Source organism: Hyperolius riggenbachi, chromosome 7 (assembly GCF_040937935.1).
Source record: "Hyperolius riggenbachi isolate aHypRig1 chromosome 7, aHypRig1.pri, whole genome shotgun sequence".
In the NCBI taxonomy this organism is placed as follows: domain Eukaryota; kingdom Metazoa; phylum Chordata; class Amphibia; order Anura; family Hyperoliidae; genus Hyperolius; species Hyperolius riggenbachi.
Window position 1 is genome coordinate 169,859,437 of NC_090652.1, and position 13,879 is coordinate 169,873,315.

General features: G+C 42.1%; 1 protein-coding gene across 1 annotated transcript in view; it reads left to right on the forward strand.

The window, feature by feature from the left end:
- The window catches only part of CPSF4 (cleavage and polyadenylation specific factor 4), a 36,651-nt gene extending 22,993 nt beyond the window's left edge, over window positions 1–13,658 (forward strand). The window contains exons 4-8 of the mRNA XM_068244872.1: window positions 922–1,017; window positions 1,092–1,185; window positions 11,621–11,693; window positions 11,792–11,959; window positions 13,384–13,658. Of these exons, the coding sequence (XP_068100973.1) occupies window positions 922–1,017; window positions 1,092–1,185; window positions 11,621–11,693; window positions 11,792–11,959; window positions 13,384–13,452 (500 nt within the window). The 3' untranslated portion in view covers window positions 13,453–13,658. The remainder of the gene's footprint in view (window positions 1–921; window positions 1,018–1,091; window positions 1,186–11,620; window positions 11,694–11,791; window positions 11,960–13,383) is intronic.
- Window positions 13,659–13,879: the final 221 nt, after the last annotated feature.

The window sequence follows — 13,879 nt, forward strand, 5'->3', positions numbered from 1 at the left end:
TCCAGCGTGTTCCAGCATAGGTTCCACTTCTCTGTCACTATTCACAGAGGAAGGATTTGTTTGTTTCTGCCCTGCCTGCTTTCTCGCAGATCATATGAGAACAGCTGAGCCATTTGTCAGCTACAGAGAAAGGATCTGAAGAAAAAGACCTGTACTTTATTCCTGTTTTTGCATGCTTACACCCCATTCAGAATGAGCTTTTCCTTGCTGTAAACTGTGTTTATTTTAGACTACATGAGGCAGACAGGGACACAGGAGCAGCTGATGAGTTATTTACACACATGCTATGTTTCTGCTATCATTTTGAAGAGATTCTAGGATTACAGACAGGGAAGACTGTTTCTGTATGCTGGATGTGCTGGACACAGTCCTCCACTGTAATACCTTCAGTGAAAACTGTTCTCTGTAAATGTCATATTTTCTTCACATAAAACATGAAAAGATGAAAAAAAGCATTTGCATTGCGCTGATAATTACTGGAAATATATGTGGCATTTAGAATTTTAGCTAACTTTGATTATAGTGTTCAACATCTTTTCTTCAGAGAAATTACTATGCATAACTTACTTCACAGTCAAGTGCATGATATGGTAATGTCAATACAGCATTTTATTTTTTTGTCCCCAAACACTTGATTCATTTCTATTGTGCACCTAGCCTTGGTTACCTTCCAGCCTAGTCCTCTAAATGTATTCTAAACCATCCTCCATAATCTGTCATATTTCTTAAAAAGATCATGACATGCCCATCTTCTCCTAGTAATGTTTTACTTGGCCCATAAGTACTGGCAACAGGGGTAGCGAGAACATGGGAAATAATGGTCAAGTTTACATACAAAAAACTATTACAAATACATGACCATATCAAAATGAGGTTGTTTATCTGTCAGTTGTGTTAAAGATTGTTTATTTTTTTTGCTAGGTGAGTGCAGTAACAAGGAATGTCCATTTTTACACATCGACCCAGAATCAAAAATAAAAGATTGTCCATGGTATGATCGTGGATTCTGTAAACATGGTAAGAATGGCTTAGACTACACGATGGAAATACCAGATTAGAGTTTATTTTAACAATTGCTTTTATGTTAACAGGCCCAATTTGTAGGCATCGTCATACACGCAGAGTTATTTGCGTAAACTATTTGGTGGGATTTTGTCCAGAAGGTCCCAGCTGTAAGTTTATGCAGTAAGTATGTTTTTTATTTATCCCTCCGACAGCCATTTTTTCTTCCTCAGACGCATGATGTTTCTTCTATCTTCTTGTTTTTTTAGCTTTTGTATGTTGTAGGGCAGTTTTACCAAACTCTTGTTGCATCTTATCCCTCATTCAGTTTTGTTTTAAGCCACTGAAGTCTCACGGTTTATTCACACATTTTATTTTTCCCTGAATCTGTGTTATGAAAGTCACCTAAGGCTAAACAAACTTGTGTTATGGATTATGTCCTAGCCTCGAAAAAACACATTATTGCAAATATACTCATTTAGTTGTAGCAAACCTTTTTGACCGTTATCATATATCTTTCTGTAATTTCTTCATGTTTTCAAATCCTTAAAGTATACCTGACCTGAGGCAAAGCTGCCTAAGGTAAACACAGAGGTATGATGATGCTGGATCCAAATTCATCTGCATTGTCTGTTCCTCGGGTCCCTGTAATCACTTTGACTAACAGCTAAAGTAAATTAAAAGTATTTATGTAAAAAGGGTGCCAGAGACAAATTCTAGTAGAATATCAGTAAAAATGACCAATGTTCTACAACTTAATTATGATAGTAAAATATCGGTAATGTTTATATAATCCTAGTGTCTGTAAACCACGGGCACCTCCAGGCGTTTACATTACGATTTATAGCTGCTAATGGCAACTTTTAATTAAAATTGCCCCTTCTAGAATTTTTTCCAACTACAAATTATCTCGTCTTAGTGCTCTTAACCACTTGAGGACCGTGGGCTTTACCCCCCCTTAAGGACCAGACCCTTTTTTTCCATTCAGACCACTGCAGCTTTCACGGTTTATTGCTCGCTCATACAACCTACCACCTAAATGAATTTTGGCTCCTTTTCTTGTCACTAATAAAGCTTTCTTTTGGTGCTATTTGATTGCTGCTGCGATTTTTACTTTTTATTATATTCATCAAAAAAGACATGAATTTTGTCAAAAAAATGATTTTTGTTTAACTTTCTGTGCTGACATTTTTCAAATAAAGTAAAATTTCTGTATACATGCAGCACAAAAAATGTGGACAAACATGTTTTTAATAAAAAAAAAAAAAAAAAAAAAAAAAAACATTCAGCCTATATTGATTGGTTTGGGTAAAAGTTATAGCGTTTACAAACTATGGTGCAAAAAGTGATTTTTCCCATTTTCAAGCATCTATGACTTTTCTGCGTACCTGTCATGTTTCATGAGGGGCTAGAATTCCAGGATAGTATAAATACCCCCCAAATGACCCCATTTTGGAAAGAAGACATCACAAAGTATTCACTGAGAGGCATGGTGAGTTCATAGAAGATTTTATTTTTTGTCACAAGTTAGCGGAAAATGACACTTTGTGACAAAAAAGAAAAAAAAAAGTCTCCATTTCTTCTAACTTGCGACAAAAAAAAATGAAATCTGCCACGGACTCACTATGCTCCTCTCTGAATACCTTGAAGTGTCTACTTTCCAAAATGGGGTAATTTGTGGGGTGTGTTTACTGTCCTTGCATTTTGGGGGGTGCCTAATTGTAAGCACCCCTGTGAAGCCTAAAGGTGCTCATTGGACTTTGGGCCCCTTAGCGCAGTTAGGCTGCAAAAAAGTGCCACACATGTGGTATTGCCGTACTCAGGAGAAGTAGTATAATGTGTTTTGGGATGTATTTTTACACATACCCATGCTGGGTGGGAGAAATATCTCTGTAAATGACAATTGTTTGATTTTCTTTTACACTCAATTGACCATTTACTGAGATATTTCTCCCACTCAGCATGGGTATGTGTAAAAATACACCCCAAAACACATTATACTACTTCTCCTGAGTACGGCGATACCACATGTGTGGCAGTTTTTTGCACCCTAACTGCGCTAAGGGGCCCAAAGTCCAATGAGTACCTTTAGGATATCACAGGTCATTTTTGTTTCAAGACTACTCCTCACGGTTTAGGGCCCCTAAATGCCAGGGCAGTATAGGAACCCCACAAGTGACCACATTTTAGAAAGAAGACACCCCAAGGTATTCCATTAGGAGTATGGTGAGTTCATAGAAGATTTTTTTTGTCACAAGGTAGCGAAAATTGATTTTTATTGTTTTTTTTTTCACAAAGTGTCATTTTCCGCTAACTTGTGACAAAAAATAAAATCTTCTATGAACTCACCATACTCCTAACGGAATACCTTTGGGTGTCTTATTTCTAGAATGGGGTCATTTGTGGGGTTCCTATACTGCCCTGGCATTTTAGGGGCCCTAAACCGTGAGGAGTAGTCTTGAAACCAAATGTCGCAAAATGAGCTGTGAAATCCTAAAGGTACTCATTGGACTTTGGGCCACTTAGCGTACTTAGGGTGTAAAAAAGTGCCACACATGTGGTACCGCCGTACTCGGGAGAAGTAGTATAATGTGTTTTGGGGTGTATTTTTACACATACCCATGCTGGGTGGGAGAAATATCTCTGTAAATGACAATTGTTTGATTTTTTTTTTTTACACACAATTGTCCATTTACAGAGAGATTTCTCCCACCCAGCATGGGTATGTGTAAAAATACACCCCAAAACACATTATACTACTTTTCCCGAGTATGGCGGTACCACATGTGTGACACTCTTTTGCAGCCTAGGTGCGCTAAGGGGCCCAACGTCCTATTCACAGGTCATTTTGAGGCATTTGTTTTCTAGACTACTCCTCACGGTTTAGGGCCCCTAAAATGCCAGGGCAGTATAGGAACCCCACAAGTGACCCCATTTTAGAAAGAAGACACCCCAAGGTATTCCGTTAGGTGCATGGCGAGTTCATAGAAGATTTTATTGTTTGTCACAAGTTAGTGAAAAATGACACTGTGGAAAAAAAAAAAAATCAATTTCCGCTAACTTTTGACAAAACATAAAATCTTCTATGAACTCGTCATACACCTAACAGAATACTTTGGGGTGTCTTTTTTCTAAAATGGGGTCACTTGTGGGGTTCCTATACCGCCCTGGCATTTTACAGGCCCAAAACCTTGAGTAGTCTGGAAACCAAATGTCTCAAAATGACTGTTTAGGGGTATAAGCATCTGCAAATTTTGAGGACAGGTGGTCTATGAGGGGGCGAATTTTGTGGAACCGGTCATAAGCAGGGTGGCCTTTTAGATGACAGGTTGTATTGGGCCTGATCTGATGGATAGGAGTGCTAGGGGGGTGACAGGAGGTGATTGATGGGTGTCTCAGGGGGTGGTTAGAGGGGAAAATAGATGCAATCAATGCACTGGGGAGGTGATCAGAAGGGGGTCTGAGGAGGATCTGAGGGTTTGGCCGAGTGATCAGGAGCCCACACGGGGCAAATTAGGGCCTGATCTGATGGGTAGGTGTGCTAGGGGTGACAGGAGGTGATTGATGGGTGTCTCAAGGTGTGATTAGAGGGGGGAATAGATGCAAGCAATGCACTGGCGAGGTGATCAGGACTGGGGTCTGAGGATGTTCTGAGGGTGTGGGTGGGTGATTGAGTGCCCTAGGGGCAGATAGGGGTCTAATCTGATAGGTAGCAGTGACAGGGGGTGATTGATGGGTAATTAGTGGGTGTTCAGGGTAGAGAACAGATGTAAACACTGCACTTGGGAGGTGATCTGACGTCGGATCTGCAGGCGATCTATTGGTGTGGGTGGGTGATCAGATTGCCCGCAAGGAGCAGGTTAGGGGCTGATTGATGGGTGGCAGTGACAGGGGGTGATTGATGGGTGATTGACAGGTGATTGACAGGTGATCAGTGGGTTATTACAGGGAAGAACAGATGTAAATATTGCACTGGCGAATTGATAAGGGGGGGTCTGAGGGCAATCTGAGCATGTAGGCGGGTGATTGGGTGCCCGCAAGGGGCAGATTAGGGTCTGATCTGATGGGTAACAGTGACAGGTGGTGATAGGGGGTGATTGATGGGTAATTAGTGGGTGTTTAGGGTAGAGAATAGATGTAAACACTGCACTTGGGAGGTGATCTGACGTCGGATCTGCGGGTGATCTATTGGTGTGGGTGGGTGATCAGATTGCCCGCAAGGGGCAGTTTAGGGGCTGATTGATGGGTGGCAGTGACAGGGGGTGATTGATGGGTGGCAGTGACAGAGGGTGATTGATGGGTGATTGACAGGTGATCAGGGGGATAGATGCATACAGTACACGGGGGGGGGGGGGGTCTGGGGAGAATCTGAGGGGTGGGGGGTGGATCAGGAGGGAGCAGGGGGCAGTTTAGGGCATTAAAAAAAATAGCGTTGACAGATAGTGACAGGGAGTGATTGATGGGTGATTAGGGGGGTGATTGGGTGCAAACAGTGGTCGGGGGGGGGGGGTCTGAGGGGTGCTGTGGGCGATCAGGGGGCAGGGGGGGGGAAATCAGTGTGCTTGGGTGCAGACTAGGGTGGCTGCAGCCTGCCCTGGTGGTCCCTCGGACACTGGGACCACCAGGGCAGGAGGCAGCCTGTTTAATACACTTTGCATACATTACAAAGTGTATTATACACTTTGTATGCGGTATGCGGCGATCCGGGTGCTAGTAACCCGCCGGCGCTTCCGAACGGCCGGCGGGTTACAGCGCGAGGGGGGCGGAGCCAGTCCTCGGCGGAGGATCGCGTCACGAATGACGCAATCTCTCCGCCCATGCCCGTACAAGGACCGCCGCCTCTTTGCATGCGGCGGTCCTTGCGGGATCCACTTTCCGGCCGCCCCTGTGCAGTGGGCGGTCGGTAAGTGGTTAAAGGAAAGGTCCAAGCAAAATAAAAAAAATAGTTTCACTTACCTGGGGCTTCTACCAGCCCCATGCAGCCATCATGTGCCCTCGTAGTCACTTACTGCTGCCCCAGCCCCCCGCTGGCAGCTTGCCGACCTCGGAGGTCGGCGGGCCGCATTGCGTACATTTTTACGCATTCTCACTAGTACAGGAACATTAACACATACATTTTTACGCGTTAGTGGTGCAACACGTAAAAATTTACGCATTCAATCACTAACGCGTAAAAATGTATGTGTTAATGTTCCTGTACTAGCGGGAATGCGTAAAAATGTACGCAATGCGGCCCGCCGACCTCCGAGGTCGGCAAGCTGCCAGCGGGGGGCTGGAGCAGCAGTAAGTGACTACGAGGGCACAGGATGGCTGCATGGGGCTGGTAGAAGCCCCAGGTAAGTGAAACTCATTTTTTTATTTTGCTTGGACCTTCCCTTTGAGCACTGTGGTAATTTCACTATAAATTAATAAGATTAAGAACTGTGAAAAATGCAGATACATATAGTTCGCTACATAGGCAATTTTTTTAACAACTCAGTCACAATTATTAGCAGAAATGGGGCTGCTCCTTACTTTCTCCTATTCCTACTTTGTTGCAGTTTATACCCTTTTGTCTTGTGGGCACTGCAATGACAAAGTGAACACAGAAGGGGAGGGTACAACTGCTATCCTCACTGAAGCCATACTTTTAGAATTTCAGTCATTATAGAGGTGTGGCTTTAACAATGACAACCCTCCCCTGCTACATGAATCAAAACATTGCAGTTCCCATGTGGTTAAAGGATACCACAACTGACATGTGGCATAATGAGATAGACATGTGTATGTACAGTGCCCAGCACACAAATAACTGTGCTGTGTTCCTTTTTTTCTTTCTCTGCCTGAAAGAGGTAAATATCAGGTATGTAAGTGGCTGACTCAGTCCTGACTCAGACAGGAAGTGACTACAGTGTGACCCTCACTGATAAGAATTTCCCCCTTTTTTATCTCTTTCTTGCTCTCAGAAGCCATTTTCTTCTAGGAAAGTGTTTTATAGTTGGAATTTCTTATCAGTGAGGGTCACACTGTAGTCACTTCCTGTCTGAGTCAGGACTGAGTCAGCCACTTACATTCCTGATATTTACCTCTTTCAGGCAGAGAAAGAAAAAAAGGAACGCAGCATAGTTATTTGTGTGCTAGGCACTGTACATACCCATGTCTATCTCATTATGCCACATGTCAGTTGTGGTATCCTTTAAGGAGTCATGAGCTCCCTCTTAGAGGAAGGGTAATTGAGGAGGAACAGAGACAGTCATTGACAATAAAATGGACACCTGTGAACTACTGCACCAGGTATTTGGCTTTTTATTTTGCAAACAAATAAAAGCTTAACAAGGAGCTGTAAGGTGGAAAGGAACTCACCACCAGTGTGAAACTGATGGCCAGGTTTGTCAGAAAAAAAAACCCAGGGGAGGGGGAGAAAGTCCTACACCCAATGGAAATCCAGTGGAAAAGGTAAAATCTCTCCCTCTCAGTAAAGTTATCTTATTTTGGCCTGGTGCACACCAGAGGAGTTTTTCTGAGCGTTTTTGAGTTTTTAAATCTGCTGCTAATGTTATCCTATGTGTCTGTGCACACTGGAGCAATGAGGTTTTGTAAAAAAAACCCATAGCATTACATTGGGAAGAGCTTTTAGAGGTTTCAAAAGCTCTTCCCAATGTAAGGCCCAGTGCACACCAAAACCGCTAGCAGATCGTCAAAACGCTAGCGGTTTTGGGAGCAGAGAGCAGATATTTGGCCGGGTGCACACCAAGCGGATTTTGTATGCGATCCACCAGCTGCATCAGCCAGTGAAAACGCTTGGCTATTGTATTTCAATGTGTGGTGCACACCGGCGGTTTGAGGTTTTTTAGCAAACCGCAAACGCGCAGCAGGAGGCGCATTTGCGGCTTGGCAAAAACCTCAAACCGCCGGTGTGCACCATCCCATTGCAATACATTAGCCAAGCATTTTTCCAGGCGGATGCGGCCGGCGGATCGCTCCAAAAACCGCTCGGTGTGCACTGGGCCTAATGCTATGGGGTTTTTTACAAAACCTCATTGCTCCAGTGTGCACAGACACATAGGATAACATTAGCAGCAGATTTAAAAACTCAAAACGCTCAGAAAAACTCCTCTGGTGTGCACCAGGCCTTTCTGTGATTCTCTTTCTCTTTCAAGTGGCTCTGCAGGAGTCAGTGCTTGGTCGAATTCTTTTCAATTTATTTATTAATGATTTAGTAGACAGAATACAGAGTACTGTAGCTATCTTTGCAGATGATACAAAATTATGCCGAATTGTTAACACTAAGACGGATAGTGACATTACAATAGGACCTTGACAACATGGCCATATGCGCAGGCACATGGCAGATGAAATTGAATGTTGATATATGTAAAGTCATGCACCTTAGATGTATCAATGGTAGATCATTATAGAAAATGGCATTCAGATGGGAAAATCAGACTTGAAGAAGGACTTAGGAAGACTGGTTGATAACAAGTTAGGTAATCGTATACAATGCCAAGCAGCAGTAGCTAAAGCAATTACAATTCTGGGATGAATAAAAAGGGAAATAGTATCTCGATGCGAGTATACTTCTCACTCTGTATAAATCACTTGTGAGGCCACATCTGGAGTATAGAACACAGTTATGGGCACCACACTATAGAAAGGACTTTGACCTTCTAAAACGGATACAAAGATGGGCAACCAAATTAATCAGAGGGATGGAAGATCTCACTTAACAAGAAAGGTTGGACAAACTGGCTTATTTAGCTTGGGAAAAAAGGTGACTGAGAGGTGACCTGATTAACATGTATAAATAAATAAGAGAGCAATACAAAAGCTTGGCAGATGAGCTTTCTGTCCCTAGGGTTGTACAACGGACAAGGGGACATGATCTGCGTATGGAGGAGAAAACGTTTTTGCCAGCTATTTAGAAAGCGGCGCTTCAAAGTGAAAGTGGTTAAAATCTGGAATATCTTACTTCAGGAAGTAGTTATGGCAAACTCTATATCTGCATTTAACCATTTCATCCCACGGGTTGTTTTCACCTTATGGACAAGAGGAATTTTCACATTTCAGCGCTTCTCTCTTTCATTCCCCAATAACTTTATCACTGCTTATCACAAAGAAATTATCAATACCTTGTTTTTTTTGCCACCAATTAGGCTTTCGTTGGGTGGTACTTTTTGCTACTAATTATTATATCCTAAATGCATTTTAATAGGAAAAAAATGGAAAAAATGCATTATTTCTCAGTTTTCGTCCATTATAGTTTTAAAATAAATTATTCTACTGTGGATAAAAGCCACACATTTTATTTTCCCATTTGTCTGTTATTGCAACGTTTAGGTTATATCCATAGTACAATGTATGGTGGCAAATTTTATTTGGAAATAAAGGTGCATTTTTTTCAGTTTTACATCCATCACTAATTGAAAGCACATAATGTAATAGTAATATACCCTCTTGACATACATATAAAAAAATGTTTAGCCCCTAATTTATGTAGGTGTAATTTTACTATATGGCCATTAGATGTCCTCACAGGTTATCTCCTATTGCATACTATAAGTACGCTAAATAAGAAGTAATCCGTGACTGTGTTACTTCGGAAGTGATGCAGGCATCTCATTGATGCTGGCAAAAATGGGGGCCTAGAGGGGAGATTAATGAATGGGAACAAAGTTCCCATTCATTAAAGAACTTACGAGGCGAAATTACGCAAAAAAAGTTAAACACCTGCCTCATCTTTTAGGGCACGGAGGACGCCATCCGCGCCCTCCGTACCGATCCGCCGAGTCCCCCCGCTCATTAGCCCCCGGGCCGGCTCCCGACCCCACGGCCCGGGTCGGTCTCTCGCCTCTCCTAAAATGGTCGCTTGCTCTGGCCGCGGCTGCGCAGTCCGCATAGCCACAAGTGCGGCTGCGCAGCTCTAGGGCCAACCCCCCCGATCCACGCGTGGATCTTCCCCCCCCCCCCCCCCCAACCACCCCAAACTCACGGGGGTACAGGGCAGGCAAAGTCCACGACTTTCTTGGTCGTGGATTTTGCTGCCGCCCCTATGCGCGTCAATCAGCGCGTATCTCCGCCTCTCCCCAGCCCCTCTCAGTGAAGGAAGACTGAGAGGGGCGGGGGAGAGGCGGCGAGCCACACTGATTGACGCGCATAGAGGCAGAGCCACGCTGATTGACGCGCAAGTTGCCTGCCCATACCCCCGTGAGTTTGGGGTGATCCAGGGGGTTTGCAGCCGTGGGAATGCAGCGTTTTAGGTGAGACTATAAAGTTAATGAAGTTTTTAAAAGAAAAACTTAATTTTAGTGAGACTTCAGAGTCTCTTTAATCTAACGAACGGCGGTGGAAACGAGCGAGCGAAAGGGAGCATGGCAGCACCATTTGAGAATGATCATTGTTTTTGAACAAAAACTGATCATTCTCGCCGGACAAGCATGGATTGGTTTAGGGGACTTTTGTCCCCTGCCATCTATCCCCCCCCTCCCCTCCCCCCCCTGTCGCCGGGACCCTGGCGAATGTGATAGTTTGCCCACAAAATTGTGCGCACAGCCCTGCAAACCGCACAGAAGTGAGTCTTGTGTCCCCAGCTGAAAAGGTTAAGGGTGTAGAAAATGTTTTCATTTTCAAATGGATTTAAATAGATTGCAACCATGTGAACCAACCAGGTTACACATGTCTGCTTTTGGACAGTAGGTACCTGAGGTGAAAATAAACTGATGAGATAAACAATTTTATTTATCCTCCTATTCCAAAAAATGACTTTTTTAGATATCTTGTGGTTTTACTTTATATTTAAACATTTACAAAGTAGATTGAATTTTTTTGTTTCTGCTCTGTGGCAGCCTACTAAGTGTCCCTTACTGAAAATACATAAGCTATTGACCTTTTTTTTTTATCTCTTCCTGCATTCATAAGTTGAATTCTGTCTGGAAAACTTTTATGGCTGTAATTAGCTTATCAGAGATGTTTACTATATTCCCAACAAGGTACACCACAAGACAGAAAATTAACTATTTCAGGCAGCAAGAGTAAAACAGCCTGGTTATTAATGTTTTGCCCTCTACATACATCTGTTTATCTCATGTCACATGTCGCCTCGAGTATACTTTAATCAACAATTTGTACAAGAGATTGCTCATGTAAATAAATTGCAGTGTGTGTGTGCCGCAGTTGTTTCACCCTAGGAAGCAGGGCACCCTTCCAGTAGTTTCAACTATTATTATTTTATACTGTATTATTGTATATTACAATTATACATTCATTCATTAATAAACTGGAAAAAAATTAAATAAATGCCAAATCTACAAATGGATACCTGCTAGAGCTGCAAACCTCCCCCATTCCCTCACATTCTATGTTCCAAATTGGGATAAACCACTCCACGTAGATATAATAGTATAAACTGCTTTTTATATCTGAATGGACATTGTTAGCCTTTCCCCTGCCAAAAAAAAAAAAAAAACAGAATGACAGCAGTGCATATAAGTGAAAGTCAAGTGTTTACTTATTAGTGCCCATTAACGGGGTCTTGTAGCTGACATAAGTATTCTTCACTGTTATATGTATGACCTTTCTCAGTTTATTAAAAAAAAAAATTAACTTAGCCATGTGTTTTTTTTTTTTTTTTTTTCCTCTCCAGTCCTCGGTTTGAATTGCCTATGGGAACCACTGAACAACCACCTCTACCTCAGCAGACACAGAACCCACAAAAGGTAATACCTATTTGATCATTGCTGAAGATTCTTCTGAAAAAGGTAGCTTGTGGGTATATTAGTCTGGACCACTATTTTTTTTGTTTTTCCATTTATAGCAAAATAACAACCAGATGCCACAGAGATCGTCCTCTCTTATACAGTTAACAAGCCAGACCTCACCAGGACAACAGCGTTCTCCGCAGACAATTGGTGTCATGCAATCACAAACCAACAGCATAGGAAACCGGGGGCCTCGACCACTAGATCAAGTCACCTGTTATAAGGTCTGATATATACATTTCTATGTGTATGTATGTGTTTAGAAATGCCAAATGCCAAAAGTTCTATATATCTGCTACCATGCACTCCCAACATTGTCTATCAACCAATGGGAATCCATTCCTTTTTTGTCATCCACAGCACAAAAGCAAACTCACTTCAGCTCATAAAATAAATGAATTTGGAATATAATTCAATTTGAGCTTAGTGTTTATAAAATTTCAATCAATATTATACAGCACTGTATTCCAAATACAGATTCCCTGCAAATCTGTTCTTAATCCTTTGAAAATATTGTGCACAACAAATGGAGAGGTGTTGTCTATCACTTGCAATTCTTATTAAAAAGTGTATGAATGAAAAATAACCCAGTAAGAGTCCCCCTGTAGACTAAGCTTATCTGCACATCACTCTCATTTGTACCTAGATTTACCTATTTTGGCCCATAGGGTATTCAGGGAGACAGTCTGCACTCTTCACATGTGCTTCTACCCAGGGCTTTTCTTTAACTTTGTATCTTCTACCTGTGTACTAGGCAATCCGATAAGTGGAAACCTTCAAGCTTCCCTTGACCCCCTGTCTCCTCTGTACCAACACAGAGTTGTCCTGTTTTAGACCCAAACTTTAAAGAGAATCTGAAGTGAAATTAAAAATAAAAAAAACAGATACCTAAGGAGAGGGAAGGCTCTGGGCTCTAGGCTCGCTACATGATTTAAAAAAAAAATCAAAAAACCGGCAGCGCGGCCCCCTGGCGGTTTTTAATAGACCGCCGGGAGGGTTAAGCCCCATAAGCACGGCTAAACCGCTGCTATCCCGCGGCAAGAGAATTGAGACTCGCTTCAGAGTCTCTTTAAATTGTGCGAATGCAAAACACTCCCGGCTTTGCGAACGCCATTAAGAGAGGCAAGCAGATGCGCAGAAGCTCACAACCACAGCTGCTGTTGGGGATCCTTCAGAGAGGCTAGCAGCACACTGGGGGACAGCGGAACTTCAGCAAGAGACCAGATAAACTGCTAGGGGCTGAGAGGTAAGTAAAGCTTAACTTCTCCCTTCAGCTCTGATGTCCTATAATGGGATACAATGTATTTTATAGAGAATACATTCCATTATAATTTCATTTGTTTCAGTGTTCAGGCCACGTTCACAGTGGGACATTGTGTTCCCTGTATAACAGGACTATTGCGTTACATACAGTGAATGAAATGTATGCTTCACTGTACCTTTTTGTTAATGTGCACATTTAGCGGTAATGCACTGCATGCAGTGTGTTACCATACCACAAAGCTACCGCCACAGTGTGAACATCACATAGGTGGTGCTTTTCGGTGTGGTAAGCCACATTACAAAGCGGCTGTTGCACTGCAACGCTTAATTGTGAACAAGGCCTCAGTGTATAAAATTGTTGACTACCTTCTTTTTTCTTTTGCAGTGTGGCGAGAAAGGACATTATGCCAACAGATGTACAAAAGGTCATTTAGCATTCTTAAGTGGCCAGTAACTGCACTTCCTTCAATGGTGAATCAACTTGTTTACAGATTGCCCTTTTTCGTACACATGGATACTGGAGTTCACTTTTTTATACATCATTTTAACTAGACTTTGAACTGCAGGTTTTTTTCCAGCCAGTTTTTGTAAATAATGGGGCCCATTTCTCCTGATTACTTCAGAAATTCTAGAAATCTTCATTTGGTTAGTTCTCAAAATATATTTTGGGTATCCTTTTTTTTTATTTTATTTTATTATTTTTTTCTCCTTTTTTTTTTTTTTTTTTTTTTTTTTTTTAATAAACAGTATCTATTTTGTACTGTCTTTACTACAGATGTGTATTTTGCATATTGCATCTAATCTGGTATAATTGAAATTAAAAAAAGTTCCTTTATTTAAAAATAAGTCGGCAATCAAAATAACCTGCCATAAAAAAACAG